The sequence below is a fragment of the Bombina bombina genome, chromosome 10 (genome assembly GCF_027579735.1).
Source record: "Bombina bombina isolate aBomBom1 chromosome 10, aBomBom1.pri, whole genome shotgun sequence".
Lineage (NCBI taxonomy): Eukaryota > Metazoa > Chordata > Amphibia > Anura > Bombinatoridae > Bombina > Bombina bombina.
The window spans coordinates 37,988,785-38,007,607 of record NC_069508.1 but is presented as its reverse complement, the minus strand read 5'-3'; the positions used below and the strand labels follow the sequence as shown (position 1 = coordinate 38,007,607).

The 18,823-nt window shown below is 36.8% G+C and overlaps 2 protein-coding genes across 2 annotated transcripts in view; one reads left to right on the top strand and one right to left on the bottom strand.

The window, feature by feature from the left end:
- LAMC2 (laminin subunit gamma 2) overlaps positions 1-8,031 on the top strand; it is a 53,979-nt gene extending 45,948 nt beyond the window's left edge. Inside the window, exons 20-23 of the mRNA XM_053693978.1 lie at positions 3,901-4,100; positions 5,007-5,165; positions 6,117-6,216; positions 7,459-8,031. Of these exons, the coding sequence (XP_053549953.1) occupies positions 3,901-4,100; positions 5,007-5,165; positions 6,117-6,216; positions 7,459-7,712 (713 nt within the window). The 3' untranslated portion in view covers positions 7,713-8,031. The remainder of the gene's footprint in view (positions 1-3,900; positions 4,101-5,006; positions 5,166-6,116; positions 6,217-7,458) is intronic.
- Positions 8,032-8,082: 51 nt separating this feature from the next.
- NMNAT2 (nicotinamide nucleotide adenylyltransferase 2) overlaps positions 8,083-18,823 on the bottom strand; it is a 71,422-nt gene continuing 60,681 nt past the window's right edge. Inside the window, exons 7-11 of the mRNA XM_053693979.1 lie at positions 18,388-18,432; positions 17,256-17,332; positions 16,086-16,187; positions 13,460-13,527; positions 8,083-12,213 (exon numbers count right to left, since the gene is read on the bottom strand). Coding sequence (XP_053549954.1) covers positions 12,111-12,213; positions 13,460-13,527; positions 16,086-16,187; positions 17,256-17,332; positions 18,388-18,432 — 395 coding nt within the window. The 3' untranslated portion in view covers positions 8,083-12,110. The remainder of the gene's footprint in view (positions 12,214-13,459; positions 13,528-16,085; positions 16,188-17,255; positions 17,333-18,387; positions 18,433-18,823) is intronic.

Below are 18,823 nucleotides of genomic sequence, written 5' to 3'. Positions count from 1 at the left end.
CTGAGGTCTTGTGTGGGCATATAGCTACAGAGTATTTAAGACTAGAAGTGTGATCTGAGGTCTGATGTGGGTATATAGCTGACAGCGGATTTAGGACTAGAAGTCTGATCTGAGGTCTGATGTGGGTATATAGCTACAGCGGATTTAGGACTAGGAGTCTGACCTGAGGTCTGATGTGGGTATATAGCTACAGCGGAAATAGGACTAGAAGTCTGATCTGAGGTCTAATGTGGGTATATAGCTACAGTGGATTTAGGACTAGAAGTCTGATATGAGGTTTGATGTGGGTATATAGCTACAGTGGATTTAGGAATAGAAGTCTGATATGAGGTCTGATGTGGGTATATAGCTACAGTGGATATAGGACTAGAAGTTTGATCTGAGGTCTGATGTGAGTATATAGCTACAGTGGATTTAAGACTAGGAGTCTGATATGAGGTCTAATGTGGGCATATAGCTACAGTGGATTTAAGACTAGAAGTCTGATCTGAGGTCTGATGTGGGTATATAGCTACAGTGGATTTAGGAATAGAAGTCTGATATGAGGTCTGATGTGGGTATATAGCTACAGTGGATATAGGACTAGAAGTTTGATCTGAGGTCTGATGTGGGTATATAGCTACAGTGGATTTAAGACTAGGAGTCTGATATGAGGTCTAATGTGGGCATATAGCTACAGTGGATTTAAGACTAGAAGTCTGATCTGAGGTCTGATGTGGGTATATAGCTACAGTGGATTTAAGACTAGGAGTCTGATATGAGGTCTAATGTGGGCATATAGCTACAGTGGATTTAAGACTAGGAGTCTGATCTGAGGTCTGATGTGGGCATATAGCTACAGTGGATTTAGGACTAGGAGTCTGATCTGAGGTCTGATGTGGGCATATAGCTACAGCCGATATAGGACTATAAGTCTGATATGAGGTCTGATGTGGGTATATAGCTACAGCCGATATAGGACTATAAGTCTAATTTGAGGTCTGATGTGGGCATATAGCTATAGCGGATATAGGACTATAAGTCTAATTTGAGGTCTGATGTGGGCATATAGCTACAGCCGATATAGGACTAGAATTCTGATATGAGGTCTGATGTGGGCATATAGCTACAGCCGATATAGGACTAGAATTCTGATCTGAGGTCTGATGTGGGCATATAGCTACAGCGAATATAGGACTAGAAGTCTGATCTGAGGTCTGATGTGGGTATATAGCTACAGCGGATATAGGACTAGAAGTCTGATCTGAGGTCTGATGTGGGCATATAGCTACAGCGGATATAGGACTAGAAGTCTGATCTGAGGTCTGATGTGGGCATATAGCTACAGCCGATATAGGACTAGAATTCTGATATGAGGTCTGATGTGGGCATATAGCTACAGCCGATATAGGACTAGAATTCTGATATGAGGTCTGATGTGGGTATATAGCTACAGCCGATATAGGACTATAAATCTAATTTGAGGTCTGATGTGGGCATATAGCTACAGCCGATATAGGACTAGAAGTCTAATTTGAGGTCTGATGTGGGCATATAGCTACAGCCGATATAGGACTATAAGTCTAATTTGAGGTCTGATGTGGGTATATAGCTACAGCCGATATAGGACTATAAGTCTAATTTGAGGTCTGATGTGGGCATATAGCTACAGCGGATATAGGACTATAAGTCTAATTTGAGGTCTGATGTGGGTATATAGCTACAGCCGATATAGGACTAGAATTCTGATATGAGGTCTGATGTGGGTATATAGCTACAGCCGATATAGGACTAGAAGTCTGATATGAGGTCTGATGTGGGCATATAGCTGACAGCAGATTTAGGGCGATATGAGGTTTGATGTGGGCATAAATCTGACAGCAGATTTAGGGCTATAAGTCTGCTTTGAGGCCTGATGTGGGCATATAGTTACAGCGGATATAGGGCTAGGAGTCTGATCTGAGGTCTTGTGTGGGCATATAGCTACAGAGTATTTAAGACTAGAAGTGTGATCTGAGGTCTGATGTGGGTATATAGCTGACAGCGGATTTAGGACTAGAAGTCTGATCTGAGGTCTGATGTGGGTATATAGCTACAGCGGATATAGGAATAGAAGTCTGATATGAGGTCTGATGTGGGTATATAGCTACAGTGGATATAGGACTAGAAGTTTGATCTGAGGTCTGATGTGAGTATATAGCTACAGTGGATTTAAGACTAGGAGTCTGATATGAGGTCTAATGTGGGCATATAGCTACAGTGGATTTAAGACTAGAAGTCTGATCTGAGGTCTGATGTGGGTATATAGCTACAGTGGATTTAGGAATAGAAGTCTGATATGAGGTCTGATGTGGGTATATAGCTACAGTGGATATAGGACTAGAAGTTTGATCTGAGGTCTGATGTGGGTATATAGCTACAGTGGATTTAAGACTAGGAGTCTGATATGAGGTCTAATGTGGGCATATAGCTACAGTGGATTTAAGACTAGAAGTCTGATCTGAGGTCTGATGTGGGTATATAGCTACAGTGGATTTAAGACTAGGAGTCTGATATGAGGTCTAATGTGGGCATATAGCTACAGTGGATTTAAGACTAGGAGTCTGATCTGAGGTCTGATGTGGGCATATAGCTACAGTGGATTTAGGACTAGGAGTCTGATCTGAGGTCTGATGTGGGCATATAGCTACAGTGGATTTAGGACTAGGAGTCTGATCTGAGGTCTGATGTGGACATATAGCTGACAGCGGAGTTAGGGCTATGATCTGAGGGCTTTCTATGACCCCAGCTACCTCTGTAACCTGACCATCTGTTGCCATATAATAATTTTGTAAAGGGCAGCTGTAAAACCTGCATGGCTTTTTAAGGGTTTCTAAATTCGTGACCATTAGAAATCCAGTCAAAACCCCAGCAATATTGCACTTTACAAGTCCATAAAAGGAATTTGTGGCCCAATAACACCCACATACCTGGCATTTTCCATTGTAAAACAGTTTTATAGCAGTTCTATAACAGCCCTGGCCTATACAAATGAGAGTTGACTTGTTTCAAGGAGAATATCTTAACAGTTTTTCCTTGATTTATAATGCCAACAAAGGGCCAGATTAGAAGTTGAGCGCAAAATATTGCTTCCCGAAAGCAATATTTGCGCTCAGCTTAATAATACCAGCGCACGCAAATGTGCGCTGGTATTCCATAAGCGCCAATGTTAGACTCGTTCTCATGCCGTCAGACACGGCATGAGAACTAGCACAGCAAAGGGGGTAAGTCTTGCAGCGGTGGTCAGCAAATATAAATATATTTGAATATATACATTTATATTTATGTGTTACACATATTAACACATGAATATATATGTTATTAAGCATATACATATATATTTATTGGGAACACACGGTTCCCATAGACCACAATGTAAAGACAGTGCTGTTTTTTTTCTAACACCCCACTCCTGCCAATTTTAGACCCAAAAACTGCTTAGTGCAATAAAAAAAAGACGCTACCTTTTTTGTTTTTTTAAAAGGGACCTCACATGTTATTTTGGGGGCAACTGGGGCACTTTTAAAAAATAAACAGAGGTAGCAATAACCAGACACTTGTAATGGCTGGTCATTTATCGAGCTCCCAGAAACTGGCACATATGCACGTTTGCGGGTGTGCAATAAATTAGCGCTCCACTTGTAATCTAGCCCAACGTGTTTAGATGTTAAAAGAATCTTAAAGGTAATCTAAAATGATTTATTAATTGCACATATGAAAACTAACCAAATTTTATTATCACACTATGTATTATGTATCTTGAAGCAGTCAACTAATTATGGTAAATAATGACATGTAGAATGTATTTTGTTTATATATATATAAAACTTAATTTCTCCTGCATTTTTCTTACAATTAAAATGATCTCACCTTGTGTGCCAGGATTTGGAGACAAAGTGGGGCAGCGACGCAGTGAGGCGGAAGCCGCAATGCAGCGTCTCCCTGGGATTCAACGTAGGGTTCAAGCAGCCACAGATATGACCGAAAGGGCAGAGACCTCACTTAAAGGGGCAGAAAGAGATTCTGGCATGGCCGCTGGCAATGCCAGGGAGGCACTGAGCATAACGACAGCCGTACAGATGGTAAATTGGTTTTGCTTTTGAATATCATTGTTTCAAGATGTCATATGGGCCTCCACTTAAAGTGATGGTAAACTTTAACTAATCAAATGCCATATATTTGATCTCAGCCGTTAAAAATGTATATATGTACCTTTTTTATTTTTAATCCATCTGTGAAAGGGTTAATTTTTTATGACCGTTTCAGTGAACATCCAATCAACATGTGTGTCATACGACAATCTTGTAGTCCAACCCCTTTAAAGGCCTTAGAAAGCCTATGGAGAGAGTGGGTGGGGAAAGGAAATAAATGGGGGAGCAGAGGTACAGACAATACCAATTAGGATTATTAACCTTTTATTATAAAATCTAAATAATTATATATACACTTTAAAAAAAAAATGTGGTTTTACTTGCAAACTAATATATTTTTCATTTCAAATATAAATATATATGTATATGACTATATACATATATATTTATTTGTTAATATGTGTATATACAGTATAAACACATAAATATATATGTATATAATCATATACATACTGTATATATTTACTGGGAACACACAGGTCCCATAGACTGCAATGTGTTCCCAGTAAATATATACAGTATGTATATTTAGACCCCAAAAACTTCCTAGTGCAGTTGTTTTTTATTAATAAAAATGCTTAATTTTATTTTCATTTGAAACTACTATGCCCTCTATTTTGAGGGTATTTGGGGCACTTAAAAATTAACCAGAAATCCGAGCTCGCAGTAGCAACACCAGCCACTGGTAATGGCTGGTTAATTATCGTGCTCCCGCAAACGGACAAATCTTTAGAGGATTCTAAATTTGCCACTGTTATTCAAAAAAACTCTTTCACATAATATAAATATATTGTGGTCTCTATATATCAAATTAATTACCCTTGTTCTGATCTTCAGGACATGCAGCAGATGGGCCGAGACACTAACAGCTCAGCAGAACTTGCTCTTGCATTGGAACGTGATCTTGCAGAACTACGCAGAATGACTATAGGCACCGGTGGCGACCTGGAGACCAGGATGCAGGATGCTGAGAGGGACAGTGCAGCATCAGAAGGGGTAAGAAACTACAAACCCTGCACCTAAGCAAAAGTACCCTTCCCAGAAATAGAACTTCCAGCCATTACATAACTGACTACTATTTTTACTGAACATTTAGTTTTATATTGTAGCTGTGATGACGGTTCTGTGTGGGAGGGTATCTGCTAAGCACCCCTGATCATTGTAGCTAACCAATTCACAAAGATGCCAATAGACATAAAATTGCAAGGTACCCCACAAGTTTTGCTGTTCACAAGCCACTGGCGATTGGTTGATAGTGTGATGGCCACTCCTGATTGGCTCACCAGCCATGTTCTGCTTGAGAGCTGCAATGCTCGAGTCTCCCAAAGCAGGGAGCTTTACTTATTAAACACATAGTTATCTAGGATCAAACAATAAGACAAAAATGACATGTTCTAAACCTCATTATTAATTTGTAAGCTTTTAAATTGGAACTACAGGTAGGGATGGGTGAATGTTTCGCAACATTCGAAAAACGAAACTAATTTTAACACGTTTGTTCGAAACAAATTCAGAATGTTTGTACAACATTCTAACATTGGTTTAATATAATAGTATTTGTAATGCTTTCTTTAAATGTAATATTCAAATTATGTAATATAAAATATAAGTATATATTATGTATCAATTTACTAAATTTCCTATTACATCAACTATTGAACTTCTGAATAGTATTTGTTAAATCAAATGTTACATTCAAAATTTCAAATGTGGACATTTAATCGAATTATGAACATTCGAAAGTGACATTCGAAAACTGTAAATAGCATTCGATTACAGAATTTTTAAGAATATTTGTTCTTATCAACATTCGAATTTGAATATAACCACAATCGCCCATCCCTAACTACAGGTTAGATCTGCTGTGATTCTTCTCATTAATTTGTTTCTGTGGCTTGTGTATTTTTTGTCCCTCCCGTCACTCACTACTTCGTGTCATTATGTTAGATTGTAAAAAACGCCCAGGAGTCTGAAACCGGAGCTTTGGATGCTAACAACGCTGTGACAGCGACGCTCCGTGCCTTGGATCACGTACTCAGTCTAATAGGTAAGTGATTGGTGACTGAGATTGCATAAAACCCGGATTACATTTCACTTATGCAGAATAGGAAATGCTGTAACTACTATATCAAGAGCTAATAATAAGTCCGAGATTTAAAGGGACTTTCTAGTGTAATAATAAGTTGCCCATTGACTGCAAAGCAATGCAAATTTTGTTACAGTTTTAAATGCTTTTAAAATATTTATCTTGTCAGTAGATCATTAGTAATAAGGTTCTTAAAGGGACATGAAACCCCAATTTTTTCTTTTTTGATTCATATAGAGCATACATTTTAAACAACTTTTTAATGTACTTCTATTATCAATTTTGCTTCATTCTCATGGTATCGTTTATTAAAGGAGCAGCAATGCAGTACTGGGAGTTAGTTGAACACAGGTGAGCCAATGACAATAGGCATATATTATGTGCAGTCACCAATCAGAAGCTAGCACCCAACTCCTGAGCCTACCTATGTATGCTTTTTAATAAAAGATACCAAGAGATTGAAGCAATTAAGATAATAGAAGTAAATTGTTCTATCTGATCATGAAATAATTTTTTGGGGTTCCATGTCCCTTTTAATACTGATGTATATTATCAATGTATTTATCTATCTATCAATATTTATCTATTTATCTATCTATTATCTACCTATCTAGTATCTATCTAGTATCTATCAATATCTATCTATAATCTATCTATAATCTATCTATCATATATCTATCAATATCTATCTGTAATCTATCTATCTGTCAATATATATCTATCATCTATCTATCTATTATCTATCTAGTATCTATCAATATCTATCTATAATCTATATATCTGTCAATATCTATCTATCATCTATCTATCATCTATCTAGTATCTATCAATATCTATCTATAATCTATCTATCTGTCAATATCTATCATCTATCTATCATCTATCTAGTATCTATCAATATCTATCTATAATCTATCTATCTGTCAATATCTATCATCTATCTATCATCTATCTAGTATCTATCAATATCTATCTATCTGTCAATATCTATCTATCATCTATCTAGTATCTATCAATATCTATCTATAATCTATCTGTAAATATCTATCAATCTATCATCTAACTATCTATCATCTAACTATCTATCGCTATTTATTTATTTATCTATCTACTTTCTATCTATCTAATATCTATCTATCATCTATCTCTCTTTACAATAGTGTTAACGTCCCTTTAAGTTGCCTTGTTGTGATTCTTTTGCAGATCAGCCTATAGGGATTAATGAAGAAAGGCTGAATTCACTAGAGAGCAGTCTAAACGCAGCACGTACCCAGGTGTCTGGACGCCTCAGGCCGGCTGTAACTGATCTAGAGATGGCAGCTGAGCGACAGAGAGGAAGGATCCTTGGTCTGGAAACCGAGATTAGTCAGACCCTGATTGACATCCAGAACCTACGGGATATCCGCAACAACCTTCCACCTGGGTGTTACAACACCGCAGCTATTGAGAGACCCTGAGACTGTTCATGAGACGTATATGAGACCTTATGAATACACCCATACTGTGATATATACAAGAAGCCAACAACTAATATCCAATCTTTCACTGAGGTGCTCAACTAGCAAACTGTGAGGCTATGTTAACCCTTTGCTTGCCGAAGAGAACTACAACGGTAGTCCTATACAGCATCTAAGGGGTTAAAATGGTTGTTACATGTACCAAAGACAATATTGCTTACAAAATTATAAAAGCTGAGCATTAAGAGAGACCAGGCCAATTTCTCTCATTGTACTGAATTTCTATTTATTTATTATTAATAAAATATGATAAAACGTTGCTGCTTTTTACTCGAAAATTACTGCTACGTGGTGATAACTTGTCTCGCAATTTTTAGCAAAGCAAAATCTTTATTGTTAAAACAGTAACGTTAAAATGAACAAATATCAATACATTAGTGACAAAAACTACAGAACAAATTCCCTACATCATTACATTTATATTTGTATCAACCCCATTGATAGCTTAAGGGACATAGTGGGTCTATTCCAATTCATTTAAAAGAGCCATTCAGTATTTACAGAAATTCAAAACCCTCCCAATTCAAAATAAAAAATATGTAGCCACCAATCAGCAAACACTACCTAGGTGCTGAACCAAAAATGGGCCGTCTTCTATGTTTACAATCAAATAAAGATACCAAGAGAATGAAGAAAATTGATAATAGGTGTAAACTAGAAAATTGCTTTAAATTGCTGCTCTTAATCATGAAAGTTTAATTTTGGCTAGAATATTCCGTTAAGATTTTGTCTTGATAAGATATTGGCATAAGGTTAATATAGGGACAAGTGCTAATAGTGACCCCACAAGCACAGGGATTATTGTAATACATTCTTGGCATTTGTTCACAGAAGCGCTAATTCCTGCACCTGTGCGTTCACCATATTTCCATATCTTGCGGAAGGGCTAACAAGCAGAGAAGAAGGGTAATAGAAAAGCGCCTACTAATATATCATTAAAGAGACCCATTTTCGATACACAAATTGCAAAAATATCACTTTTGCAATTACACATTGGAATTACAGAGCTATAATTATGTCCCTTTAATGGGACATGAAAGCCAACATATTTCTTTTATGATTCAGATAGAAGAAGAAATAGCAATGCACATGGGTGAGCCAATCACACAAGGCATCTATGTGCCGCCACCAATCAGCAGCTGCTGAGCCTATTTAGATATGCTTTTCAGCAAAGGATATCAAGAGTATGAAGCAAATTAGATTACAGAAATAAATTGGAAAGTTATTCAAAATTGCATGCTCTTTCTATATCATAGAAAAATGTGGGTTTTATGTCCCTTTAAGTAAAATATTTTTTTAATTCAAACTAGCAAGAAATGCAATTTTATGTATTATATACAGTTGTATTAATACCAATTGGCTAATGTGGACACGTCCCACAGGTGTATTGGCAAACATGGGCAAACCCAATAAGAAAAAGTAGGTTTATTTAGCTCAAGAACATTTATTTTAATTTCCCCTTGTAGATACAATGAAGAAGAAAAAAGACTTTTATGTAACTTCATTAATACCTTCCCATCAAAAATATTCTTCCACCTCTGTAAACCTTTTATCCATGACAGAAACATTAGACACAACTGAGAGACCATTTTAATAAAACAGTAATATTATGATTGTGTTTTCAGAGGTTTCTAGTCTTTATTTAATTGTGTGATGAGCCTGTCTCTCTGTTTAATCAGTCAGATCATTTCTAGACAAGATGATATTGGCTAAACCATCTAGCTGGCTTATGCTGGTCTCTGTTCAGTAATGTATTTAAAAGAAAGGCAGTTAAATAGGCAATAGGTGACTTCATCACAGAACTCTGAGCAGTTACATAGCAACAGGTGACTTCACCACAGAACTCTGAGCAGTTACATAGCAACAGGTGACTTCACCACAGAACTCTGAGCAGTTACATAGCAACAGGAGACTTCATCACAGAACTCTGAGCAGTTACATAGCAACAGGTGACTTAATCAAAGAACTATGAGCAGTTACATAGGCAACAGGTGACTTCATCACAGAACTCTGCGCAGGAAGACTGAATATATAGGAGACACCCTATAGCTTAGAAAATATATTAATCATACATCAATTTTAATGATAACTTCTCAAGTAGTTATTTATATTGATTAAGTGTGTTATTTTGGCAATAAACCATTACATGAACAAGCAGTAAAATATGAAAGCTATATAATATGCTTATTTTACCTTTAACTGCTCCATAGTTGTATTATTTTGTAATTTATCATACTGCATGTTTTTTTTATTGCCACTAATAGAGGTAATCAGGATAGCTCAAATGTGCATAAGCTTATAATAGTGCAGATGTTAATGCAAAGTGTGATTCCTTAATTGTTCCTTTATGTTCTTTACAAAGCCAATTACCAGGCCCACATTTGTTCTATGGTAGAGTCTGCAGCTGCCAAAGGGCACCTCATGGCTGGTCAAGTGATGAAATGAAAGTATTTAATTCAGGCAGATATACACTTGGCAGGTGCCCATAACAGCTAATCAGTAGATATACACTTGGATTTAGGGTCTCTTGTAGACATCCTTAGGGACATAAGAGGAGTAAATATTAATACGGCTCTATATAATACCCCAACTGCTCATCTACTTAGGGTTATTAATGGAAACTACTTTAAACATTTTGCAGTCATTTTTTCTTTTATATAAGAAATATGTATCTTTCAGCCTTCTGTTTCTTCAAGGTATTTTAGTGATGGGACTGTTCTTTCATGATACATCTTTGTAACAAGCCCAACAGCAAAAGCTTAAGGCTTGCTGACCATATTTGTCTGTGACAACATAATACAACAAGACCAATTGGCCTCAAATTAAGCACATGATTACTTTTTTGAAGATAGGCATTGAGGTTTCCACGGGGTGTGAAAAGGAGGTGGTCATTCAACCAATTAACCTTTACTTATAATGTGAAATATAGGTTATTTTTTTAGTATATAGGGTGGAAGATAATGAATTTTAGTTAACTCTCTATGCTGGAAGTTCTTAACCTACTATAGACTGTATAGAGAAGTCAATAGTATAGAACATAGTATGATGTAAGGATTAAGAAAAATTGGGCCTAAGTCTAGTCTACATTATATTTTAGGGTCATATACATTATATTTTAGGGTCAAGGGCTTGGTCTTGGTGGAGAAGTATACCTATTTTAGTGCTAAATGCCTTCTGCTGCCATTTCAATGTAACATTACTTGATGATAATGATGCATATAGTCCAAATAATTTAACACATTTTTATAATTCTTTGTTTTTTTTTAGTGATCTACTTATATACTCATTTCCTACAGAATAAAATGAGATTTTGCCTCCTATGAGCACTGTTGTACCTAAGTATTAGTTGCAAGTGGATTTTGCAGTAACTAATGTCTTCTCAGATAATAGAAATAGCCCTTAACAAAGAGTATATATTCTTTAATTTGTTGTGCCATTCAATTATGCCCTTATGATTCCATCTAGATATCTTACTGGCTTCCAGGAAGAAGATCATATGAATTGAAATGGTTATAGTATGAAATACAACACAACAGTAGATTTATGCATTTCTACATTTGTTTTATCATGTTGTACATCACTAAATGTGACTGCACCTTACTCTAAAACTATCTCCTGTACTGCAGAACCAACTATTAATGCTTGTGGTTGGTATTTCTCATTGGTAGTCTCCAAACGTTCTTTGCTGATCTCCATTTATACAAGGCTAAACAGTTGCACATGTATACCTCCTAGTCAAGAGGTTCAAAAAAAGATTATGATAACACCATGAAGATATAGGCACAGCAAGAACATGCTAATCGCGTGCAGCACGCGTGTGTTGCTGAGACAGTCCCCAACTCAAATTATCCATGATCTAATAGGACATAAGTGGTGAAAGAGGTGTCAGGGAATGGAAGATGATAGGATATGGTAATTATGACCCTTAGGGTAGCAGATGCTGGAAACCTTTTCCTGGGGCATAACAGGGCTTTTTGAATAAACCCACCCTTGAAACCCTAACTTATAGAGAGGGAAATAAATACCCATTCAGTGTGGCAGGTTGTGCAAATCACTAAAAAGGTTGATAAATACCCCACTCTACGACAATAATGTAATTACTGCCTTAATATTTAAACCCACAAGAAAAAAGACTGCCCCACTTTCTCCTTTCATACTTTGGAGAGTGCTCAGGAGTTAAAAGACAGGGGAAGAAAGGGAATAATGATTAGGAACATTATGATGATGATGAGAGATGATATGAATAGAAAGTCATAGTGCGTAGTGAGTAAGAACACGTTATTGTGATCATGAGAGGACCAAAGAGTCACGCCTGGTAAGCATGGGAGTACGGTGTTTTCAGCCTGATGTATTGATGTAAAGCTGACTCTTCAGGACATAATCGATAACTGGCTGTGTGAGATAATCCACCACATGGCCATCTCCATGCTGCAGGGCCAACCTAAATAAAAGAACAATGCACATGACACAGAATGCTGCAGAGAGGATACAGTTGCAGTTACATAATCTTTAGGGTATTGCTCTGCATACTTATATGACATGTAGTGAAGCCAGAAAATGCACTATATGGTCAAAAGTGTGTGGTGGACACCCCTACTAATTATTAAGCTTAGGTAAATTCCAGCTCATAGTCATAAAATCTTGATAGGCAAACAGTGAAAGTACAATGGGTCGTAATGAATAGCTCAGTGACTTGTAATGTAGGATTGTCGTAAGATGCCACCTTTGCTACGTCAGTTTGTGAAATTTCTACCCTACCAGATCTGCCCCGTTCAACTGTTGTGAAATGAAAGTGTCTAGGAGCGACAACAGAACAGCCACACTGAAGTGTGTATCATGTAAAAATAGCCTATCATCTGTTGCATAACTCCCTACAGAGTTCCAAACTGCCTCTGGAAGCAACTTCAACATAAGAATTGTGTGACGGGAGCTTCAGGAAATTGGTTTCCATGGCCAAGCAGCTGTAGACAAGCATCAAAACAACATGTCAAGCTTTGGCTGGAGTGGTGTAAAGCGCACTGCCACTGGACTTTGGAGCAGTGGAACCGTGTTCTTTTGGGTGATGAATCCCACTTTACTATCTGGTAGTCTGATGGAAAAATCTGGGTGTGGCGGATGCATAGTGCCTACTGTAAAGTTTAAGGGATAATGGACTAGGACTGTGTTTTGGTTAGATTACTTAGTAACAGTGAAGGGTCATCTTAATGCTACAAGATAAAAAGATATTCTAGACAATAGGGTGCTTCCATCTTTGTGGCAACAGTTTGGGGAAGGCTCCTTCCTGTTCTTGCATGACTGTGCCCCTGTGCACAAAGTGAGGTCCTTGAAGACATGGTTTGATGAGTTTGGTGTTGAGGAGCTTGAGTTACCATCACAGAACTCGACCTCCACCCCACTGAACACCGTTGGGTTGCATTGGAATGCCAATTGCAAGTCAGACCTTCTTGTTCAACATCAGAAATGCTATTTGGCTAAATCTCCACAAATTCCCACAGAGACTTTAAAACTGTGTGAAATGCCTTCCCAGAAGAGTGGCGAGTGGCCTCAAAGGGGGGAACCCCAAATTATGGTTTTGGAATCTTATGTCCAACACATTTATATAGGTGTGATAGTCAGGTGACCACATACTTTTGACCATATACTGTATGGTTGTTGTTTTTTTCATTGCATGTATTAAAATACCTTACCTGCTCTTGGTGGAGCTTACAATGGCCATTGGATGATTGCTGTCATCTTTAACCACCAGAATGTTGGTCTGTTAGAAGAAAGATCGCAAACAGAATTTGTAATATCCCTAGATACGGAACGTTTTTTTTTAACTTCTAATAATGGTTTTGATGGCTCAGCCCAGAAGGCAATTTTCTAAATTATTTTAGCTTATAATGCTGCTACGTTTAATAGTAAGCAACTTAAAACGGCCATAAAACTCTAAACATTATGTTATGCATAAGAAAGTGCACCATTCAATTTTATAATTATAATGATGAATTTTCTGATTATAATGATGAATTTTATGATTATAATGATGAATTTTATGATTCAGATAGACCATGTAATTTTAAAAGATTTTTAAATTTACTTCTATGATCTAATTTGCCTCATTCTCTTGGTATCCTTTGTTCAAGGATCAGGAGCAGCAATGTACTACTGGGAGCTATCTGGTGATTGGTGGCTGCACATATATGTGTCTTGTCATTGGCTCCTCACATGTGTTAAGCCAATTGATTTTGGAGATAACAATTAGTGCTTTAATGTATGCAACTGAACCTTAAAGGACCACTCAGTGAAGTAGAATTACATAATTAACAAGTGCATGACAAAAATACAATGATTTAACACCTACTCTGAATTTCAAATCAGCAGTAGATTTTTTTCAGACAAATTCATTTATTCTCCCATTTCACAGCCCCTGTATCATGTGACAGACATCAGCCAATCAGAGACTAGTAGACATATACCCTGTGAGCTTGTGCACATGCTCAGATCTTGTGCAACATTTGATAATGGAAGTCAATTTGAAAGTGTCTTAAAACTGCTGCTCTTTCTGAATCATAAAAGTTTATTTTGACTTGAGTGTCCCTTTAAGAAAAGGAAATAGGGCAAGTAATATTAAAAAGAAACCAAGAAAACTTATAATATCAAATTTACTTTGTTTGCTTCATTCTATGGTATCAGTTTTGCAGCAATGTTTGTAACTGTTATACATTATGCAAACAATGTTGTCATCTGGAACTCAACAGTGTTTAACATTGATACAAACATTGTTGCAAAACTGTTGCCATATAGTGCTCCTGAGACTGGTATGTTCTTCAACAAAGGATACCAATAAATTAATACATTTGATAACATAAGTAATTTAGAAACTATTTTTTATTTAAATTTGCTTAATCATTCTGAACCATGAAAGTTTCATTTTCCTTTAAAAGGGTTGATTGCTCACTGGCTGAGAAACAAAACTGCCACTAGTCTATTGGTTGGTAGTGACACGCCTCACAAGTATAAAAACAACAAACATGTAATGTAACCTGACTCTTCTGCATCATTAGGCTCTCAGTACAAGGTAATGGTTGAGTGCTCAGCCTACAGGAAATACCCAAGATATTCAGGGATTCTAATGGAGCGTGACGAGGAACCTCTGCAGAACATGGTCACTAGCCTTGTGACCACTAAACGTTTTCAGATCAGTCTGTGCATTTGATGCGTATACAGTTTGGTGACTCTCGATGACTAAGGTTGTCACCTCAGCCATGTGTTTCAGGACAGTTATGAGTTACACATGCTGCAGGGAGGAACATGGATAGTACTGTCAGTGTTTTCCATAGAATTGTTTTAAGTATTATTAAGTTGCCGGGTGAGGCAGTGTAATAATTTGTTATATTATAACATTTTCTGCCACCCAAAGCACAAATTAATTGCATCATTTAACATAAATGTATTAAATGATGAAACATTGAGGAAAAAAATATTAGGTTATTTTTGTTTAATACTGGCTTAATATTAGCTGCTGGTGCAGCCATTAAAAAGGGAGAACAGTAACTGTCCAGCAGCGTTATTCATGTGCTGTGCAGAGATACAATACATGTTCCTCCCTGCACACCCTGTAGCATGTGTAACTCATAACTGTCCAGGAACACATGACTAAGGTGGCAACTATACTGTTTTTTTTCTTCAATAGATCTAAATCAGTTCATCCTATAAATATTATAAATACCCCTTTTCATTGTTATCCTCTGCTAAACAAACCGAGTGAATCTCCATAAACAAATCTCAATTGGTTCCAGAATATTCCCTTAGATTAGTACTGATACTTCTTAACAGTGTGTGTGTGGGGTATCCCCTTTTCCTTTAAAGGGACAGTAAACACCTTATAATTACAAGACATTTCTAGTGCGTTGCTATAAAATAACATCAGCCAAGAATAAATGATTTTAAATGAAATTAACATCATTTTTACTGTAATTTTTTTTTTCACATTTCAACTTAAATTTAATTAGCTTTTACTCAATCCCTTTTATGGGACAAAATCAACTGATGCTCTTTTATATTCATTAAAAAAATGAGTGAATTTTAAAATGTATTGAGTGAAGTATCCCTTTAATTATACGTAAGCTAGAGACAGTTATGAGTGGGCGTGCACATCTTCCTACCAGCTTAGGGGAGAAACAAAACAAATTTTGAAAGAAAATGAATTTACTGTAGTAACGCATGAAATTCATTTTTCTAAATATCAGTTATAATTTTTTAAGGGTTTAGTAGTAGATAAAGTTACTGTTGGTGTATTATTTTCCTTGTACTCCTCCTACTAGAACATACCTTGTATTTACGTAGCAACGATGAGTGATTCATGATTTGCTCAGTGTCGGTTCCATCACGTGGCACAACCACAATGCCAAAATCGCCAACGATTACCTTTATCTGCATAAATAGTAGTTTGTTATAATCTGAGTATACCCTAACAGGTCTAAAAAACATAATTCTTCTCAACAGTAACATTTTTAATTCAGGGATCAGGAGTCTCAGAGATGAGTCTGGGTGTCAGGGAGGAAGGGCATTTGCAAGAAATATTCTGACTTTGATGAATGATCCACTTGTCACTTCATGCATCTGAATGGATGCTTTGCTCAGCTAAACTTAAATCTGATTGGTTGCTCTGCTCAGCTACATATGAATCTAACTGAATGTTTCACTTAGCTATAGAAGCCTCTGACTGGATAATTTACTCAGCTAAACTTGACTCTGATTAGATGTTCTGCTCTATGCTGGTTTGTTTGTAAGAAATAGTCTGCAGTCCAGACGAGTCGTTCAGGAATGGGGACTAGATGATTCAGGGTTAAAGTGATGGTAAACTTTCCTCTTAGTCTAAACAGATACGGAATGCTAGTTATATTTTAGATGGAGATTAATTCATCAGTTGTAATAAAGATGCACTATTACTTACTTTTTAATAAAGATATGAAATTCAAATACTCCGCCACCCACTTCAAAAGTAATATTTTTGTTGAGCTAACAGTTTGCAATATTCTCCAATCTGCGCTCTAGCTACAACAAAAGTGCTGTATGGCTAGATTGCTGAACAGTTCAAACCGTTAGCTCAACAATAAAATTACTTTTCAAATGGGTGGCAGATCGTGGGGTATTTGAATTTCATATCTATATTAAAAGTAAGTTATAGCGCATCTTTATTACAACTGATTAAACTCCATATAAAATATCCCTAACATTCCGGATCTGTTTAGACAAAGGGGAAAATTTACTTCCATTTTAAGGGAGTTGGTGGTCTGTGGCATGACTGGAATTTAGGGCTTCCCAAGTTTTTTAGGAGGGGGGGGGGGTAGGCAGAATGGACAGAGTGTTTAATTGATGACAATCCCCAAACTGCAAGATATCCGAGAGCTCTAAATTTGTTACATTTTCATGTTACAGAAGACTGGCAGTCATCAGAAAGGAATAATTTAGTTTGTAAAATTTAAGGATCATACTTACATCTGACTCATTCCAAAGGCCGGGGATACAAAAGGACTCAAGTAAGTCACTTCCACACAGAAGCATGATCCTTAGTTCTAAAGAGCAAGTATAAATACAAAGTGAGTGGGAACAGGTCATTCACTATATCATACTATATAAGTGAGAATAGGTCATTCTGTATCATTCTATGTGAGAGGGAAAAAGTAATTCCCTATTGATCTAAATGACCCTCATATTTTCATTTATTTCAAAAACATCATGAGATTTGCTGTAGCTTTAAAGATGAAAAATATTTGGAGAAAATATAGAAAATCGTAGAAGATAATCATGCTATAGAAGTATCCCTTACAATGTGCTACCACTAAATCCTGCTGCCCCAGGCACAGATCTAGTTGGCGCCTGAATAACAATTTAATTCCCTCAACGCTGGACAAGGTAAGGGACGTTATAGTAAAAATAGAAATAAACTGGTATATTTTTAATACAATGGGGTCAATTTATCATATGCTGGGCGGACATGATTCGCTGTCCGCCCGACATAGCTAAATGCCGACAGCATACCCTGTTGGCATTTAACATTGCACAAGCATTTCTTGTGAAATGCTTGTGCAATGCTATCCCCTGCACATTCGCAGCCAATCGGCCGCTAGCAGGGGGTGTCAATCATTCCGATCGGATTGGGATGATTGCAGTCCGCCACCTAAAAGGGGGGGGACAAGTTAATTTATGTTTCTGGCAAATCGGAAACTACGGGCGTAAGAAAGCAGCATCTGCTGCTTATTAAATCTACCCCAATGTCTTTTTCAATGTTCATTAAAAAAAAAAAAAAGATTAATTTAAGATTAACACGCCCACAAATTACCCAGACACGCCCATTTTCCTGTCTTTTATCCACCCACAACCCCACCTCTCCTGATATGGCCTCACCCACAAAATGCAAACACCCTCCCTCCTCAACCTTCTGAGTCCCTAATATCTAGCACTAAATGTTGGGTGGTACGATATCCTTTCTCTGTACTATAAACTCTGACACATGCAGTGATTACACTCCAATCGCTTATAGGCTGCCATAATATAGAAAAATAATCATATTATCAGAAGAGGTTATGTCACACCTATCCATTGCTTATTAACGCCCATATGGATTTACCTATCTCCTCGTATCGCATCACTGTGCCAAGGTTTGCATTCTCATCTGTAACGGAAAGATACAAATTTTAAAGAAATATTCTAAGTGAAAATACATAACCAGTTATCAAAATGGAAGACTTTAGTATGCAAGAGGTTGGATTGCATACTAGATGCCATAAGCAACTCTAAAATATTATATATATATATTTATATATACATAGTATATATCAGCAATTAAGCATTTAAAACTTTCATTATATAAGAAAAATGTGCAGGTTTTGCAAATCCAGAGAAGTCCAAGAATACATCCCTTGACAACCTTCTTTAATCTGAATATGCGGTCACCTTTGTTGTGCCAAATCAGAGGCCAGACGTAAATTAGCTTGTTCTAAACATGTATAGCATCTAGCGATGCCCAGTAAATGCAAGATATCTAAAGAAATATATTATTATAT